The sequence below is a fragment of the Ochotona princeps genome, chromosome X (assembly GCF_030435755.1).
Source record: "Ochotona princeps isolate mOchPri1 chromosome X, mOchPri1.hap1, whole genome shotgun sequence".
In the NCBI taxonomy this organism is placed as follows: domain Eukaryota; kingdom Metazoa; phylum Chordata; class Mammalia; order Lagomorpha; family Ochotonidae; genus Ochotona; species Ochotona princeps.
In genome coordinates this window covers 43,146,273-43,166,861 of record NC_080865.1, presented here as the reverse complement: position 1 = coordinate 43,166,861, position 20,589 = coordinate 43,146,273, and the positions used below count along the sequence as shown (strand labels likewise).

General features: G+C 37.1%; 1 protein-coding gene across 1 annotated transcript in view; it reads right to left on the bottom strand.

Annotated features, from left to right (window-relative positions):
- Nucleotides 1-1,628: 1,628 nt before the first annotated feature.
- The window catches only part of CHIC1 (cysteine rich hydrophobic domain 1), a 64,431-nt gene continuing 45,470 nt past the window's right edge, over nucleotides 1,629-20,589 (bottom strand). The window contains exons 4-6 of the mRNA XM_058659074.1: nucleotides 9,943-9,999; nucleotides 9,612-9,671; nucleotides 1,629-7,597 (exon numbers count right to left, since the gene is read on the bottom strand). Of these exons, the coding sequence (XP_058515057.1) occupies nucleotides 7,547-7,597; nucleotides 9,612-9,671; nucleotides 9,943-9,999 (168 nt within the window). The 3' untranslated portion in view covers nucleotides 1,629-7,546. The remainder of the gene's footprint in view (nucleotides 7,598-9,611; nucleotides 9,672-9,942; nucleotides 10,000-20,589) is intronic.

The following is a 20,589-nucleotide window of genomic DNA, read 5'->3' as shown; positions in this document are numbered from 1 at the left end:
ACAGCCAGGGCTGGGCCAAGTTGAAGCCAGGAGCCAGGAGCTCAGAGTTTTTTTGGGTCTCCGAAGTGCGTGTAAAGGTGTCCAAAGATTTGAGCCATCCTTTGCTGCTTTCCCAGGAGCATTCAAAGCCAGCTAGCTTGGAAGTGGAGTAACCCAGATGTGAACTGATGCCCAAATAGGATGCCAGCACTGCAGGCAGTGGCTTAACCCACTGACCACAATGCCAGTCCCTAGAAATCACTTTCCATTTAGCCAAATATTAAACACTAGGCATAACAAAGGCTCATATAGTATGAGCTACTTATAGATTAGACACAACATCAGCAATTAGTCGTGGGAAGGGACAACATTTAAAAGGACACAATTTTTAAAAGGAAGCCCTGGGGCCCGGCAGCATGGCCAAGTCCTCGCCTTGAACTCGCCGGGATCCCATATGGGCGCCGGTTCTAATCCCGGCAGCTCCACTTCCCATCCAGCTCCCTGCTTGTGGCCTGGGAAAGCAGTCAAGGACGGCCCAATGCATTGGGACCCTGCACCCGTGTGGGAGACCCGGAAGAGGTTCCTGGTTACCGGCATCGGATTGGCGCGCACCGGCCCATTGCGGCTCACTTGGGGAGTGAATCATCGGAGGGATCTTCCTCTCTGTCTCTCCTCCTCTCTGTATATCTGACTTTGTAATAAACTGAATAAATCTTAAAAAAAAAAAAAAAAGGAAGCCCTGGGGCAGGCATTTACTTGACCTAGTGATTAAGATGTCAGTGTCCTTAGTACCTGAGTTCCATTCTTGGTTCCTGTCGCTGCAGCGGCGACACTAAAAATGCCAAGGTGTACTCTTGGGGGTCCGGGAAAAGCTGGCAACTGGACCCTTCACTGCCAAAAGCGGCTGCGTTTAAAACCTCCTCTCCGCTGCTCCTGTACCCATTGGTCTAAGCTTTCCTACCCGCTTCTTCCGCCACCCTTCCTCCTGTTTTCCGCCACCCTTCTTCCATTTCTTCCCGTACTCTCTGCTTCATTCCCCAGTCTTTCTCCTCGTCGCCCCCAGTCTTTCTTCGTTGTCGTTGTCTCTCCACTGCTCCGTCCATCTTCGTCCGTCTGTCCTCCCACTAGCTTTTACCCGCTACTTTTATTTAGTTCTCCACCAATCACTTCTCCCCGTGGGTCCACTTGGCGCTACGTGATAGGCCAGTAATCGGGGGAACTAGCCTATCCTGTTTACCTGCTGCCGAGACCAGCTCCGCCTCCTGGCCCTGGGCCAGCCGCCATCGTGCAACGGCCCCTCCCAGTCCCAGGAGCGGCTTTAGCACCCCGCTCCCCACAGTTCCAGTTCCAGACTCCAGCATCATGCTAATACAGACCCTGGGAGGCTCTTGCACTACTATACCTGGATTGAGTTTCTGGTTCCCCACTTTAGCATAGCTGACTCCAGCCATTGTGGGTATTTGGAAAGTGAATCAGTGAATGGAAGGGCCCACTCTTGGTCTTTCTCTCTAAGTCATACACACACGCACACGTGTGCACACATGCATACATATATATTTAAAGGAAGCATCAAGTAATTACCTTATAACAATGCAAGTATATGGAATGGAAAATAGACATACACCCATAAAAGAGAAAATCCCACACAATTCAATTCATTAACATAGATCTGTACTTTATTTTAATTTTGCATCCTGAGATAATAAAGTTTTATCTGACAAGTGAACAATGACAGAAGCAGCAGTGAGTTCCAGAGAGGCAGGTATCCTTCATTTTGGCACAGCTGTATATGGGTTGAGTTCTTCCAGGGGAGTCATTCCTGGACTCAAGGGGGAAAATGAATTCATTCCACAGGCTATGTAACAATACAAGATGCATGAAAGTTCTTGGTTTGAATGGACATGTCCACTATTACTCTTTTCTGTTAAAGCTGTCCCAACAGGAATCCTCTGCCTAAAAGCAGAAATCCTAGAGTTTTCATCCAGGCGTTTTGATTAGTGCCTGCTTCTAGCTATTCAGATGTCCTGTTCTTGCAGCTGAGACTCATATTTGAATGTGGTTAGTCCAAGGATGGCAAACTATCTCATAGATTACATATTTTCAAACATTTGGAACTTGTTCCAAAGTCAGGCATTAAAATAATTTTATACTATTTGCTTACTGAAAAAAAACAGAAAATTAAGAAAATTAAGCCAAGATAAACACCAACAAATAAGCAGGAGTCAAAAGAACATTTGAGAAATTATTGCCTTGATACATCATGTTAAGTTTATACACCAAACTACTTTGAGACTTAGAAGTAGATATTAATGCCAATGCTAGAATGTCATTATAACACTTTCCACATTTGCAATTCTATGTGTGTCTCTGTATGCATTAAATTACACATTCAAATAATGTTCAGTTATATCATTCTGAAACAGAAGAAAAACCCTGAAGGCAAATTCTAAACTGAAATGATATAGCCCGATGTAGTCAGAACACAGACAGACACACACACACACACACACACACACACACACACACACATAACCTAGTGTCTCATTACAAGTATTTAGGGACTTGGGTAAATCATCTGTGGAGGGGGTCAAGTAAGATCTCTTCATTATCTGATTTCAAATATTTACTACATTGCATGTAATAACAGCCTTTTTCTTATTAATCAAAAGCATGCTGCAATTCATAGCTTCTGATCAATGTTAATAAACAGTGTTAATAATTGAAAGAATATGAACAAATACATGGCAATCCAATGTCTTAGTTGGTTTTTGCAGCAGAAATATTATGATGGGCTTCTAGAATATTCTTCGGAAATGTTGTGAAAGGACACCCCCACTCTTGCAATCTTCATCTGCCCCAAGTTGGGAACCACTGATTTATATCTACTTGCTTTTCCTCCCTTAATCAAGTATTAACAAAGCATAACGACCCATAATTAACAAATATGGTATTAATAACAAATTACCTCTGAAAGATAATGCACAACACTTATTCTGCAGAGAAAGAAAACATAACATCACACATTTAAAGAAATCTACTTAGAAATTACACAATTATGATATCCAGTATATATTTCAATCAACTTCAGAGCACATTAATACGTGAAAAAAATCCTCAATTCCCCTGTGAGGTAGGTCCCGATTTTGTCCCCACTTCAACAATGAGGACATGAGGTACAGAGGAATTAAGCAGCAGAGCTAAGAATTAACCTAGGAATGACTTGGGTTTGAATTCCATATCATTTCCCTTCCCACTTAATTTTATAAATTTATTCTGATAGATCTTTCTGAGGGTATGGAACTTGTTAAGACACTAGCATAGCTATAAGATAGGACATGAAAGCTTTCGCATAAATGCTAAAGTGGGTCCTCCTGTATCACCACTGCTGTCACAACTATGTTTCTTGCTTGCATGCCACCTGAACAATCTGATTCCACATAGGCAAAGTATGTATACTTCAGCCCTCAGTTTTCAGCAAAACTATCATTTAATCTTATCATGAAGGGATAAAGTCTAGCAGGCATCAGGTTTTTTTTGAGTCTATACGATATTAACATACATTAACTGACGGCCAGTTGGCAAATTTAACTTTCATTGTGTGCAAGGCACTGAGAGTAGATCCAAGAACAATCATTTTGAGATTCTATGGAATAAAATTCCCCAAGGATTCCTAAAATCACAGAATAACAGCTGATTTCTGATTTCCTGTCCAACTTGAGGTTCAATCCCATAATTTCACAGATAAGAAGACTTACATGCGATGCAAGTGACTTGCCTGGGGCCTACAGGACATTATATCACTTCTGTCATAGATTGTGAATTTGACAAAGTCCACAGAAAATGGAACATATTCTCAGGTTGTTTTGATTCTCACCAAAGCAAAAAGACAGGCTCAGAATCAGTTAAGAGAAATTTGGGTTATGATAAAAGATTCATATCTCTCAATTATTTTTATCCAACCTATTACATGTACAGGTATTAATAATTATTTTCTACAGAAAATTTCCCAAGAATTTCCTTTTACAATTAAAACAATTTGACATTTTTTGCAAAAATAGTAGACCTAATTTCAATGAATTTGCATACTTAGAGTATTAATCAAATTTGTAAAAATTTCCATAATGTAAAACTGTTCCAATTAATTAAGTAAATACACTTTCCATACCATCTTAGGACAATATAGAAAATTATGCTGAAATATTGTGTGTGGACTTTATGTTCAAGTAGTAAGGTTTTACTTTTTAAAATGGCAGCTTATTTGTAAACAAAATAAAAATGCAATGATTTCTTAAAGCTCTCATACATTTGTAAAAAACCCTATTTGTTCAAAGGCTTACAAATGTTATTAAACTTTACTCATTATTTAAAAAATGAAAATAAAGTTCACTAAAATGGTAGAGTAGTAAATAGTAACAGCTTGATTAATTGCTCAGATACTAGTGTTGATAGGTCATGACAACATGAATAGCATGTGCATTAAATACTTCAAGTGGGTTCTGGTACAGCTTCAGTCAAAAACTGTTGCCTTTTTAGAATCATTTTAAATTATATGCTTATCAGCACTAGAACTACACTAGTTTCTATGTGACTGATCTAACAATCTTCATTCTTCCTTCAGCATATTATGTTATTTTTGTTCAAAAAAGACAAGGCACTTCTCCATCTACTGCTAAAGTTTAACTACAGTGGTCTTTTTCCTAAATTAACATAGGGGTAGGAGGGAACAAAGAAGAGAGAACATGTTTGGGATGGAGTTAATAAATCTGTGAATGACCCTTGTCCATATTTGTTATTAATACATCAAATGCCACTGGCTTTTAGGACAAGATTAAAAACAATCAACTGGATAAATTCAAGCCAGAATCTTAGATCAAATAAGAAGTACTGGAATATTAATGTTAAAGAACAAAGCCTTGTGAGATTTACCAATTTTGGCAAATAAATATTCTTTCTCTAGAAACTACCAAGGTAGGTTCCATGAAGCAATATTATATAACAAAGAAATTCACAATTATTTCAATCTAAAAATAATTCACAAAAATATTTTACTAATCCAATGGAAAAATATGAGAGTGTTCTATCCTGAGGATAAAAGAAGAAAGATCTGATTGGAGAGGAGTTAATTACTACAGTGTGCTCTGTCATTTCAGTATTCACTACTGCCAATTACATCCAAAAGACCTCCTCTCACTTAACATTCCAAAATACCCAGCCTATTAATCAGTCCCCTGCAAAGGTAAACAGTTTGAAAAAGTAGTCACAGAAGACAGGATAAAAAGAAAATTGGGTGTTCTCTGAGTAAGTCAGAAAACTAAGATGAATCAACAAGCATAACGACCAATACAATCATCAATTTAAGAGTAAGTTTAAAAGTTAGGTTTATACAAGCTGGCATATTGTTTATGACAAATAGTACTGTAACTTGAATTGCACTCTGTCACCTTCAGATACACTCTACTCTTGTCTCAATATTTGTTTCATGGAAACAATTCACCACTTTCTGCTGTTTTTGAGCAAAACCAAGTGTGATTTATACATGGCAGAAAAAGTTACTATGACTACTACTATATGGTGAAATTCCAAGGTTACAGAGAAAAAAGATTTTTAAGGGCAGCCACTTAAAAAGCTACCGTTGATAATTAGAAATTTTGTTATGCTGAAAATCAATTTTAGTATTAAAATGTCACAGTTTGAAGCATAAGGTTGGTGATGTTAGCTAGAACATATACAACAGATACAATATTTCCCTGACCTTAGCTGTAAAACAAGACATTTGGTATGCATTTTCAGAGGTTTCCACCTTGTCTATAAAAATATATCTTCTATTTTGCGGCAGGCAGACCTTTGACATTTGCAGGCATATACAATATGTTAAAAGTTAGAGATGTGGGGAGCCTAGATGGCATGGGGATAATGAAACTCTACACAGGAAAATGGAATAAGCATTTGTGCAAATAATTATCATCATATATCAAGTAGCGTCAAGGACTGTGGATTTCAAATTAGGCATGTATTTTTCAAAGTGGCTTGGAAGGCTTGCCCTTGTATGCACAAATGATTATTCTCTTTACTGGGATGAATGCTTACCTAAAAAGTTAACTGAAAGCATTGAGTAAGATGACAAAGTAATTTAATTTTAGCACATAAATTATAAGTAATGCCTACACTAAGGCATACATTTACAGCTGAATTAACATAAAACTTTTGTTATGCTCAAACTCCAAATTCTAATAGAATTAAGAGCATGGTGCTCTCACTCATCTTAACTGTGAGGAGAAACAGAAATATGCACAAATCAGTCAAATGGCTATATGTGTGGTGAATTTGTAAACTATTTCTGTCTAAACACTTATCTTTTCCATTAATAACATTCAAATGTTTGAAAAAGGTCCTCAAATACAGATTGAGAATATTTGACCAGTTATGAATCAGTCACTAGATGTTAAATTTACCTTTTCAAAATGAGTTCTTTCTCTTTTTTAAAGTAGAATATTGCAACTTGAAAAGTAGGTTAACAGTGGTTTTTAAGCCTCCCGAGACATCTGAAATCTTCAAATACTCCTTAAAGGTCATAATTGTGTATATTTCCAAAGGAGGAAAAGTATACATAAAGGGAAACAAATGATGGCTAGTGAGGCTGTGAAATGTGTCAAGTGTCAAGTAAATTTTGTTGGGGATGAAGAGAGAGGATAAAATGGGAAATGTTGAATTAAATGGGAAAAGTAAAGTTCTTAGTTTCAATTTTAACCCATTTGTTATAAAGGGCAACCCTGCCCTACACCTGAAATTTTTAACATACTTGTTATGGCTTTGCCATAAAACGGCATGTTAACAATCTCTACATTCAAAAGGATGCTTGCAAACCTCTTTCTTATTAAAATCTATGCAGAATAGTTGGCAATACAGTAAGAGTAATATTACATTCTGTAAACCATGGCATACCACATTTTACATTATGCAAAGAGACAATATTTACAAGTCTTTAGGAGTTTGAATATATTTCATCCACTAACAGTTTAGCAAAGTGCAGGACAAAACCAGTGCTAGTAATTGCATGTCCTTTAAAAGCAGAGTAAAATCATTTCTAAAAGCTACCAAAAGCTTATTTAAAGTGTGTTCAGTAAGGGATTACACAGCATTAAGTAGCCTAGAAAAATGATGCATATTTAGAAACAGTGAGTATGAAAATTATAAGGCAGCATGCTGAGAACAGGTTTTTGTGGGTTTTTTTGTTGTTTGTTTTTTAAAACACCAGCATTGATGTTTTATCTTTAGTGGTAAATATATATATATACAAATACATATGGATACATATACACATATGTATATGCTGATGTGTATTTTTATTTAAAAATTGAGAGTGCAAAACACAAGCCTCATTTAACAACAGAAAAGATGTGCAAATTTTTCTCTTAAACCAACACAAATAGAAGAGCAAGGAGAATATTCTACCATTATGAAGAATAAGTTGAACACAGTAAAGGAGACCATCTTCATTCCAAAATCATCTACAAGGCACTAAGGGTAGGAAATGACAGGAAACACAGAAGTGACTGAATAACACTTCTCAGTCAGGTCGAAAAATGGGATATTTTGGTAAGAATTCTATTAGTATTACCTGTAAAACAAAACAAATGAGAGCATATTGACAGGACCATTTTTACTTATTTATCACATATTTTCAATAAATTCTAGAATAATTTTTCACAGGACTATATTCTTTTTGATCCTACACTATAGTACAGATACTATATCCCATACTATACTGTACTATACTACCCTATTCTATAGTATAAGTAAGTCAAAACACGAAATGGAATTAGATAAAGACCTTATCCCATGCTGGGATTAAATTGACAATTTAAAAACTAAACTGGGAAACAAAACTAATTGCAGCTAAGAGTTTTTACTTACCTGATTTATGGTGACTACTTGTTTTGACTCAGAGGAGCAAACCCTATTTATTAGATTACCATGTTCTTCTCCCACCTACCCTTTTTTCTTTGCAAAATAGAAAGGATTAAAACTGCTACATAAATGAGGAAAAAAATATTTATATTTTAATAGAAGCAGTTGATAGTAGTTGAGAATTACTATCTTCCATAAGCTATTTGTGAGAAATAATCAACTGCCCAAATATGACAACAAACATCTAACATATTTTTATGTTTTATGCAGAATCAATTTTAGATTTGTGGTCATCTGCACATTTTTCCCAAAACAATTCAAAGTATGGAGAAATAACATAATAATCCTTATTTATTAGATGAAAATGGAATGTTTATTATTAAATATACACTGTATTTCAGCGAAGCTTTGATAAATTTAATATCTTGAATGTTAGCGCTGAAGCAATAAAATTGGTTATATGTACATTTATGAGTAGATTTTGTGACTAGAATTGAGAGCTCACAGAAGAAAAAAAAGGAACCACTAATTTCCTCATGAAGTTAAAGAACAGTAACTTTGTCAATGAAGTAGTCACAGGATGTGGTTAAGAACTTGCATTTTCTAACATATTGCTTACTCAATACCATGTCAATCAATTCCACAGTGTTGTAAATTGATGTTGATGCGGTGCTAGGTCTTTCAATTGATCAGGATGACATTCTGCCAGCTCTACCTTCAGACCAGAGATGGTCTCCCTAAGAAACTGTTCAATCTATCTGGACAATAAGACGCTGGACTCTATGCCTGGTTTATGTTTGCAAAGAAAGAATCTGGACTTAATTTGATCTGTAATACTACAACAAGGTGGAGGAATCCACCATGGGGGGAGGGCACGGGGAGGGGTTGGGGGATTCCCAGAGCCTATGAAACTGTGTCACAAAATGAAATGTAATTAACTAAAATAAATAAATAAATGAATGAATAAATTAATTTAAAAAGTTAAATGCCAGCTAAGGAAAAAAAAAACATTATGTACTAAGAATTTAGAAATCAATTCCTATGTATGTAAGGTTTTTAACAAATTTAAGAATTTTTCATTTAGAAATGTTTTGTTCAAAAGCAGCTAGCCCCATCACAACATGCTATATAGTTCATGCTTATGTTAAAATAAAATTTAGGGCTGACATGGCCCAATGGCTTAGGGCTGTTATTTGCAATGCTAGCATCCCATACTGAAGTACCAGTCTGAGTTCCAGTTACTCTGTTTATGACAAGCTTCCTGGCAAGGCACCTAGAAAGGCAGGGGATGATAACCCATGCACTTGTGTGTCTGCCATTCATGTGGAAGACATGGATGGAGTTCTAGAATCCTAGCTTTATCCTGCCCCAGCCCTGGCTATTGTCAGTCATTTAGAAAGTGAACCAGCAGATAAGAGATCTCATTGTCTTTCCCCCTCTCTGTGTTGTTCTGTTTATCAAATAAATAGATCAATAAATGCATAAAAATAAAGATTAACATTGTACAATGTTGCTATTTAAGTATACTAGCTATTGCTATTTAAGCATACTTAACTTCTCTAAGATCTAAGTAATTGTTAGCTTTCAAATTTGGGTTTGCAAATCTAAAGATGAAAGAGAATCTCAGAAACAAGCAGGAAGAAAGAACTAATAAACAATAAACACAATGAAATGTTGTATTTAGGTAAAAATCCAAAAAATACAATTAAGAACTTCATACTTACATACTCCATCATATTGCTAGTTTCGCATTTCCTTTTAGTCAACTTCCAGTGCAAAGCAAGCTGGAAAGAACAGTTTTGTTAAACATTTTTACATAAATTTAAACTAATCACAATGCATACATTTGAAATCACTGAAAATCATTCATGAATAAGTGTAAGGCTCACAACAGAGGACTGAAATACCTTGTAAACAAAATACACTAAAAGCAGAGTACTAGCTCTATAATCCATTCCCTCCATGGCATGAAAAAGTATCATTTAGTACTTATTTCATTTTTAATCTGATAACACAAATATAGGAATTATGCACTTACTCACTTAAACTTCTTACCTTGTGATACAATCTATTATTTTCCCATTCTAATAACTTCTGAATTGATCTTCTGGTCTAAGAAAAAGGATCAAGACATGGTTACAAGATGAAATGAACAGCTTGGAAAAATATATCTGTATTTTTCTGCTTACTTATAAGATCTAATCATCTCCTCTTGCTGTTCTACTAAAAATCAAGGAAAAACAATATAACTGAAAATGATAAAAAAGGAATAATATTTCGGGGATTACTATACAGTTAAAATAAAATATCTATGTATCTCTTTTATATTATTATTTTTTAAAGATTTATTATTATTGGAAAGCTGGATAGACAGAGAGGAGGAGAGACAGAGAGGAAGATCTTCCATCCGATGTTTCACTCCCCAAGTGAGCCGCAACGGGCCGGTACGCGCCGATCCGATGCTGGGAACCAGGAACCTCTTCCAGGTCTCCCACATGGGTGCAGGGTCCCAAAGCTTTGGGGCCGTCCTCAACTACTTTCCCAGGCCACAAGCAGGGAGCTGGAGGGGAAGTGGGGCTGCCGGGATTAGAACTGGCACCCATATGGGATCCCGGTACGTTCAAGGTGAGGACTTTAGCCGCTAGGCCACGCCGCCAGGCCCCTATATTATTTTTAAAATATATTTTTACTTTGAATTTTGAACTGTGTGGTACAATTTTGTGTAGGCTGGGATTCCCCCCCAAACTCCCACCCCCCATCATACTTTTCCCATTTTGTTACAATAGTGTAGTCCTTCATAAGGAATCATAACTCCATCAGTCTCTTATTTAAGTGTACCCAGACATTGTTGGTACAGACAATGTCAGACAGTCCAGCATCCCATTGTCTACACATGTCTAACAGTTTCATTGGGAATCCATCTTTCATCTGGAAGCAGGGATGCATATTCCATTATATCCCCACGTCTGTATGATAGACCCCAGTACTCCATCACCATACATTACCATAAGTGAGAAGCCATGAAATAAGGTCAACAAGTGGCATAAGTTAGAACAGCCACAACAACAACATCATATCTTTTATATTCTTGTATATGATTTTCGAATGAATTATGTAGAGCAGAAATAATTTTTTGCAGACTGTTCTGTATTGTGAGGCCATTTGCTTGACAATTGTGAAAATGTTCATAACACTGTGACCTTGAAATCATAATTCACTTAAAGATCTAATCTATATTTTCACAGAATTCCATTTTTAAAATAAGCATTTAATATATCAAGCTAATCTGATCCCTCATAAAAAGTTTTGTTATTACAGTTCTTGGGCCACAATCTTCAGTCAAGGTCTGTAGATGTAATAAAAAAAAAAAACTCAGCATACACCAGAACTTCCATTGAAAAACGCATGTTTAAAAAAGCTAGTTGAAAACCCTGCATTTAGAGTGAAAATAAAAATTATGAGAAGCAGCAATGTAATAAGCAGAAGACAAATGCTTCTCAATTTGTAATGGACATTTTTTTAAAGGATTTATTTATATTGGGCCCGGCGGTGTGGCCTAGCGGCTAAAGTCCTCGCCTTGAAAGCCCCGGGATCCCATATGGGCGCCAGTTCTAATCCCGGCAGTTCCACTTCCCATCCAGCTCCTTCCTTGTGACCTGGGAAAGCAGTTGAGGACGGACCAATGCATTGGGACACTGCACCCAAGTGGGAAACCCAGAAGAAGCTCCAGGCTCCTGGCTTCGGATTGGCTCAGCTCTAGCCAGTGCGGCCACTTGGGGAATGAACCATCGTACGGAAGATCTTCCTCTCTGTCTCTCCTCTTCTCTGTGTATCTGCCTTCCAATAGAAATAAATAAATCCTTTTTTTTTTAAAGATTTTATTATTATTGGAAAGCCGGATATACAGAGAGGAGGAGAGACAGAGAGGAAAATTTCCATCCGATGTTTCACTCCCCAAGTGAGCCGCAACGGGCCGGTGCGTGCCAATCCAGTGCCGGGACCAGGAACCTCTTCCGGGTCTCCCACGCGGGTACAGGGTCCCAAAGTTTTGGGCCATTCTGGACTGCTTTCCCAGGCCACAAGCAGGGAGCTGGATGGGAAGCGGGGCTGCTGGGATTAGAACTGGCGCCCATATGGGATCCTGGCACTTTCAAGGCGAGGACTTTAGCTGCTAAGCTTTCGCACTCGGCTCATGTAATGCACATGTTTTACAGGGAGTAAGAAATGTTTGCAAAGCCTTTGTAAATATTAAAATAGAAAATCAAATCATTTAAGACGCTCCTCATTCATACTGGAGGAAGAGTTATATGAAATACTTTATTTTAAAAACTGCTGGCAGGCATTGCTAACTTTGAAAACTACTCTCCACAATTCAATGAATTTGCAAGCCAGATAACATTTGAAAAGGTTTTTAAAGTACTAACATAAAAAACTATTCTGTTTGCTCAACTATGTAAGTTAACAATCAGTGGCCACTCAATGAAGTGGCTGATTTAAGGTTTATCAGATCAGCGACAATGCCAGCTACAGTATCTCTCAGGGTCACTGCACTTGATTGAATTTCTCTAGACAAAATCAAATGGTCACAAGATTCTGAATTAGTAATTAAAGCCTTCCCACAAAGGAAAGCCTGGTACAGAGGCCTTAATCATGTATTTTACCAAATACTTTAAATTCTTCCTAAAGACAGAAGGAACAACAGTTCAGAAGTCATGACCACAATTTAACTCTGATACCAAAGACATTACAAGAAAATAAACATCCATATCAATGTTTAATTATACTAGCAAAGTGAATCATTACCAACTGTTATCTAGCCCTGGTGCACAAAAACAAACTAATATATTAAAGAATCAAGGACAGAAACCATATGGTACCTTAATAGATTTAGAAACAGTATTGGAAAAATCCTATATAAGTTCATAATAAAACCAAGAATACTAGGAAAAGATGGGGAGTTCTTCAAGTTTATAAAGGGCATCTACGGAAGGAGCTACAACTACCATTACACTTGATGGAAAGACTAAATATCTTTCTCTTCAGATTGAGAATAAGATAGATACTTCCTTTTTCTATTTTTTCCCCTAACAAGGTTCTGCAAGTTGCACAAGAATAATGCATGCATATTAGAAAGAAAAAGTAACACTGTCTTTATTCACATACAACATAATCTTATACCTAGAAAACCCCAAGGGAACTCCTAAAGCACTGCTAGCACTAATAGTGATTTCAACAAGTTTGCAAGATACAAGATTGTGGTATGTAGAATTCTGGTTTCCATGATCTTCACTTCCTAGAGTCACACTGTTAATATAACACTGCAAAAGAGACACTCAAATATAATTAAAACTACTGATGAAGAGGTCTTAAAATAGGGAGAACATAACAGGTTATTAGGGTAGAGTTAATTTAACCACATGGGCCTTCTGGCAGGTGAAAGAATCGGGAGATGGGAAGCACAAGAGGGACTCAATTCACTATTATTGCTATATGATGGAAACTGTCACACCGATGGTTTAAGAAGGGGACTAGCACCATGGCTCAATTACCTAATCCTTCACTTCCAAGTGCAGGCAACCCATATGGACACTGGCTTGTGTCCCAGTTGCTTCATTTCCCATCCAGCTTCCTGTTTGTGTCCTGCTAAAGCAATACTGGCCCAAAGCCTTGGGACCCTGCATCCACGTAGGAGACGTGGAAGATGCTCCTGGCTTCGGACTCAGGTTTGGCTATCACAGCCTTTTGGGGAGTGAACAGTGGATGGAAGATCTCTCTCTCCTTCCCCTTCTCTCTGTAAAATCTGCCTTTCCTATATAAAAAGATAAATATTTACAGAAACGAAGGTTTGAGAAGAAATTTTTTTCCAAAGCATGAATGAGATTAGAAGAAAATTCTTCCCTAGAATTTCCAGAATGGAATCGCATCCTGCCAGCACCTTCATTTTGGCCTGGAGAGACCCTCAAAAGACAATCATTTGTACTGTACAGTGTGTAGCCTTTTTGGTGAAATAATAAGAGTGCAATTCTAAGTCACTGATTTTGTATAAATTTGTTTCAACAAACTGGAAAAATAGCATGATGATTAAATGAAATAAAAGGTAAATAAACAAAATATACAATATTCATGAATCAGAAGATTTTATATTTAAGATGGCAATCGACAAAGAACATCCTCTAGGACAAGTCATATGTTAGGCTATAATAACAATTCTTTTTTTAAGGATTTATTTATTTTTATTGCAAAGTCAGATGTACAGAGAGCAGGAGAGACAGAGAGGAAGATCTTCCATCCTATGATTCACTCTCCAAGTAACTGCAACAGCTGGAGCTGCGTAAATCCAAAGCCAGGAGCCAGGAGGTTCTTCCAGGTCTCCCACACGGGTGCAGGGTCCCAAGGCTTTGGGCCGTCCTCAACTGCTTTCCCAGGCCACAAGCAGGGAGCTGGATGGGAAGCAGGGCTGCCAGGATTAGAACCGGCGCCCATATGGGATCCTGGCGAGTTCAAGGTGAGGACTTACACTACTAGGCCACTGCGTTGGGCCCTATAATAATAATTCTTACCAAATTTAAGACAACTGCAATGTTATCAAACAATATAAAATATTTTCCAACAATAATGATATGAAATGAGAAATCAACAACAGGATAAATCTTGTGTAAATTAAACAGTATGGTCCTGACAATCAATGGATCAAAGAAAATAAAAATTAAAAAAATACTTTGCAATAAATGAAAATGGAAACATACCAAAATTTACAGGCTACAGAAAACAAGTTCCAAAAGGAATTTTATAGCATTAAAAGTCTCCATCAACAAAAAGGAAAATACTTCAAATAGAAAATTTGAAATATCTCAAAGAACAAGAAAAAATAAACTACATCAAAATTTTGTAGAACAAAGGAAGTAACAAAGATCAGAGCAGAGTTAGAGACTAGAAAAAAGTTGGTTTCTTAAAAGAAACAAAATCAAAAAACCTTACCAAGATTAAGAACAAAAAAGGATGGGACCGGCATGGTAGCCTAGCAGATAAAATCCTTGCCTTGAAAGTGCCAGGATCCCCTATAGGCATTGGTTCTAATCCTAGTGGCCCTGCTTCCCATCCAGCTCCCTGCTTGTGGCCTGGGAAAGCAGTTGAGGACGGCCCAAAGCTTTGGGACCCTGCACCCGTGTGGGAGACATAGAAGAAGCTCCAGGCTCCTGGCTTTGAAATTGGCTCGGCTCCAGCCCTTGTGGCCGCTTGGGGAGTGAATCATCGGATGGAAGATCTTCCTCTCTGTTTCTCCCCCTCTCTGTGTATCTGCCTTACCAATAAAAATAAATAAATAAATCTAAAAAAAAAGAATAGAGACTCACAATCATTAATGAAAGAAAATATATTACAACCAATACCACAGAGAAACAAAGCATAATGGGACTAGTATGAACAATTATGCTCAGACTGGCAAGGAGTGAGGAGGATGAATCAGTAATAGAAAAGCCCCTTATCAAAACAAACAAACAAACAAACAAACAAACCTCAGGACCTGACATCCACACAAATGAATTTTGTCAAACATTTACAGATCTAATGCCAACCATTCTTAAACACTCTTCCAAACAACTGAAAATAAATTCATTTCAAAAGGTCAGCATCAACATGATACCAAAGTCAGATAAGTACACAAGAAAAGTATGTGCTAGCACCCTTGGTGAAAATAGATGCAACACCCCTAAGCGGCATGCTAACAATTCAACAGTACATTATACATTCAGAAGAATTGCAAAGGCTGCTGCAGTGGCAAGGCACACTAGTACTCCACCTATGGGACTGGCAATCCATATGGGCACATGGTTCATGTCCTGGTTGTTCCACTCCCAATCAGCTCCCTGTTTATGGCCTAGAAAAGCAGTGGAGGATTGTCCAGGTCCCTAGGACCCTGCACCATGTAGGAGACCTAGAAGAAGCACTTTGCTTCAGACTGACTCAGCTCTAGCTGCCATTTTGGGGAGTGAATGAGAAGATGGAAGACTCCTCTCTCTGTCTCTCCTTCTGTGTGCAAATCTTTCAAATAAAAATAAATATTTTTAAAGGAGAATTTCCCATGTTTGAGTGAAATATTCTCCTGGGATGGAAAGCTAAATATGCACAATTAAATATATGTAATAATCACACACAGAATGATTGGTAAGAACAATATGATTATTTTTACAAATGGAGAAAACGCACCTGACAAGTCAGTATCTTTCCATGATTAAAAAAAACAATGTTAGATAAAGAAGAAACACTGGTGCAGTGGGTTAAGTCACTGCCAGCAATGCAGGCATCCATATGAGTGCTAGTTTGAGTCCCAGCTGCTTCAGTTCCAATTCAGTTCCCTGATAATGAGCCTGGGAAGTGGAACATGGCTCAATATCTGGGCATCTGCTACCATGTTAGAAATCCTGATTATTTCCAGGCTCCTGGCCATTGAGGCCACTTAGGGAGTAGGAAGGTGATGGAAGATTCTCTATGTCTTCCTCTTGATGTTATCTCTGCCTTTCAAATAAATAACTATATCCTTAACAGAAAGAAGGAGGAGAAGGAACAATGTTTCTCAACAAAACGAAGGTCAAATGAAAGCTTCTAGGATCAGGAACAACGATACCCCTTCTCACCATTTCTACTGAAAATAGACCTGGAAGTACCAGAAAAACCCAGTAGGCAACAAACAGAAACAAAAGGCATCAAAATTGAAAAGGAAAGACAGACTGTGTGCTGATAACCTGACTCTACATAAAGAAAACCTTAATGACTCTATAAAAACAAACAAAACTTGTTACAATGGATAAATTAATTAAGGTAAATTCTAGGATACACAATCAACATATTAAAACCAGTTATACTGCTTTTAAAAATATTTTAGTATTTTTATTTATTTGACAAGTAGAGAGAGACAGAGAGAGAAAGAGACAGAGAGATAAAGACGGAAACAGGTTGACAGAAGCAGAAGGTTTGCATCTACTGGTTCACCCCTCAAGTGCCCATAGTAAACAGGCTAGGCCAGGGGCTGGGTCCAGAGCCAGCAGTCAGGAGTAGGTCACCAATGTGACTGGCAGAAACCCAATTATCTGAGCCAGCACTGCTGCTTTCGATGGCATACACTGATGGGAAACTGGAGTCAGGAAAAAGAATAGAAACTGAATCCAGGCACTCCAATATATAGGACTTGGGTATCTTAACCATTAGGCTAACTCCACACTCCAGTTACATTTCTATACACTATAAGGTATCTGAAACAGATATTAAGCAAGTAACCTCACCAAAAATAAACCACTCAATGACAAATTTAAGGAAGGAGGTGACAGAGTGAAAATTGGTAAAAAAATTAAAGATATAAATATAGTTGTTCCATGCACTTAGAATGGAAGAATTACTATTGTTAAATTTCCATATTTCCCAAAGTGATCTGCAGATTCAATGAAATTCCTATGAAAATTCCAGTGACATTTTTCAAAGATGTGGTAAAAAGAATTCCCAAACACATTTTGAAATACAAAAGATCCCAAATAGTCCGAGCAATCTTGAACAAAAATAATAAAGCTGAAACTGATACTGCCGATTTAAAAAAAAGTCATAATATCAAAGCAGCATGGTTTGTCATAAAAATAAAGGTACCTAACAACAAGATAGGATGGGGAGCCCAAAATTACACCAAGACCTTTATATTCAATTAAATGTTCAGAAAGGCACTCAGATATACAATGTGGAAAGGACAGTCTCTTCAATAACAGTGTTAGGAAAGCTGGATACTCACATCAAAGGAAAAAATTGAGCTCTTACCTCATACTATATGCAAAAATTGATTAAAATTGCATTAAGTTAAAAATGTTATGCACAGCAAAGGGAATAATTATCAGAACAAAGAGATAATCCATGGAATGTAAGAAAATATTTGCAAACTAGATAGTTACTAAGGGGTTAGTAGTGTCCAAAATGTGTAAGGAACTAAAACAACTGAATAGCAAGAAAACAAATAACCTGATTTTAAAATGGGCAAATGTGTTAAACAGACATTTCTCAAAGAGACATATAAATGGATAACAGGTGCATGAGAAGGTACTCAACATAATTAATCATTACAGAAATGTGTATCAAAACCACATTGAGCTATTACTTCATACTTGCTAGAATGTATATCACAAGCATGAAAGATAACATGGACTGGCAAGGATTTGGAGTCAAGAAAATTCTATACTTTCGATGGGAACAGAAAATAGTACAGCCACTAGAGAAAAATAGTATGGAAATTATCCAAAAAACTAAAACCAGAACTATATGATCCAGTATTTTCACATCTGGCTTTATATACAAAGCAACTTAAAGCAGCACATCAAAGTGATCAGCAATCTCATAGTCACTGCAGCATAATTCACAACAGCCAAGACAGGGGCGCATCCTAAGTTTCTGTCAATGGATGAATACATAACAAAATGTGCAATCACAGAATATCATGACATTCAGAGCCTTGGAAAAGGGAATTATGTCGTTCTGAACAATAATATGAATCTGGAAAACATTATGTTAATGAAATCAGTAGCTAAAGAAAAAAATACTCCATGATCTCGTTTGTATGTGGAAACTTGCAGAAGATAGAATGGTGATTACTGAAGGCAGGGATAGTGGCAGTAGGGAACGGTGAGATGGGTATAACATTTCAGTTAAACAAGAAGAATCATTTTATTGCTCCTATTGCACAGATTGTAACTATCATTAATAAGAAAGTACTGTATATTTCAAAATTGCTAGGAGTAGATTCTTAATGTTCTCACTACAAATGCTAAATATGTGAAATGATGTCTGTGTTATTTGGCTTGACTTAATCATTCCAGATGTGGATATGTATATTAAAATACAATGTGCCCCATTTGTTAATTTAAAATAAAATTCAAGAAAGATGGAAAAAGTACTGAATTGATTTACAGACTCAAGACAGTTCCTACCAAAATCACAGCTTGCTTTATTTTGTGTTTACAAAGGTTGAGAAAGTGATTTAAAAATTCATATTAAAACATAAAGGGATCAAACATACACAAATCAATCTTGAAACAAAATCTCACTTTCTCCTGATATCAAGACATATTTTCAACTTATAGTAAGTAAGTCTTTGTGGCACTGGCATAAGAACAGAAATATACAAATATCAAACCTTATTTATGTTCAATTTATTTTTGACAAACATGTTGAGAGAGTAAATGAAAAAAATAATCACATTTCCATCAAATTATGGCAGGGAACCTTAATATCCATTGAAAAAATGATGACTTTGCCTACTACCTCACAGTATGCACAAAATTTACTTCGAAATGGCTTAGAAAACTAATCCTAAGAAGTAAAATCTTAATCTAGATACAAAGCCAAGAATTAATCTTTGTGATATTATGTTAGGCAAAACTCTCTTAGAAGTGACGAAAAAACACACAAGAGCGTTTAAAAATCAGGAAGTGTGACTTGAACAAAATGAAAACCTTTGTTTATTAAAAAAAAACCAAAAAAGTGAGGTATGGAAATCTCTCTAGGGAGACAACTGTTAAACTGACCAACATTAGCAAAGATTAATAGTTCAAATTGCCTGGAAATTGACATAAGGTATTAAAACAAACAGAAGCATTCACGCAACAAAAATCTATGGAAAACATGTAAGAATAATGAAAGTCCATGGTATCAGTCTCAGGCAACACACCCAAATAACCACTACTGAACCTCTGTAAAGTCTTTTAGTGAGATTGGAAGCTGAATGTCAAGAAAGCCTATATCAACTGGATGGTGGCAGCTAAGTAACACTCACTTCCACAACTTACAACTGCTACAACACAGGACAATTAGTGCAAAGTGTAGCACCCTCTTGTGATACACGTCTTCTTTTGTGGAAGAACTGCTGCAGTTGTTGGCTTGACTGTTGAGCAGAAGTAGACATCTATCCCAGCTACCTAAAATATACCTATTTTGAGTAGATTTGACAGATTATGACTAACGGTATACCCTGCTTTCCCTGGTTCTGGAATATTGAAAGGATTATATTAGGTAGCTACTGCAACCACAAGGTGGCACTAGTTTCCACCCTTCCTCCAACAGCTGTTCCCTAAGTAAGGTAAGGCAGGTAACAAGCCACAGGTTTAACCTGGATGTCAGAGATACAAATTGTAAGTGTTATACAGTGGGTATTGTGATGCAGCATGTTAGGGTTGCCTGAAATGCTGGCAACCCATACAGGTGTTGGTTCCAGTCCTGCCTGTTCCACTTCCCATCCAATTCCCTGTTACTGTGCCTGGGAAAGCAGTACAAGGAAGCTTAAATACTTGGGCTCTTACCACTCATGTGGGAGACTCAGATGGAATTCCAGGTTTCTGGCTTTGGCCTGGCCCAGATCCCGCTGTTGTAACCATTTGGAAAGCGAACTAGCAGATGGAAGATCTTTCTGTCTGTGTCTCTCTTGGGTAATGCTGTCTTTCAAATGAACAAGTGAACCTTAAGAAATAGTACACATTAGCCCAGCTAAAGCCACAGTAAAAGACCAGGAAGAAGACTGCATGCATACCCAAGCCTATCCCTTTACATGTTAACATTAGATGTTGCGACTTGTAGGGGAACTAAGCCAATCAAGTCATTAAAGAAGTACACAGGTAAACAACACCTCTTGGATGGAGAATCAGGGACATAAGTATTTAGTTTCTTGAAAATATCATC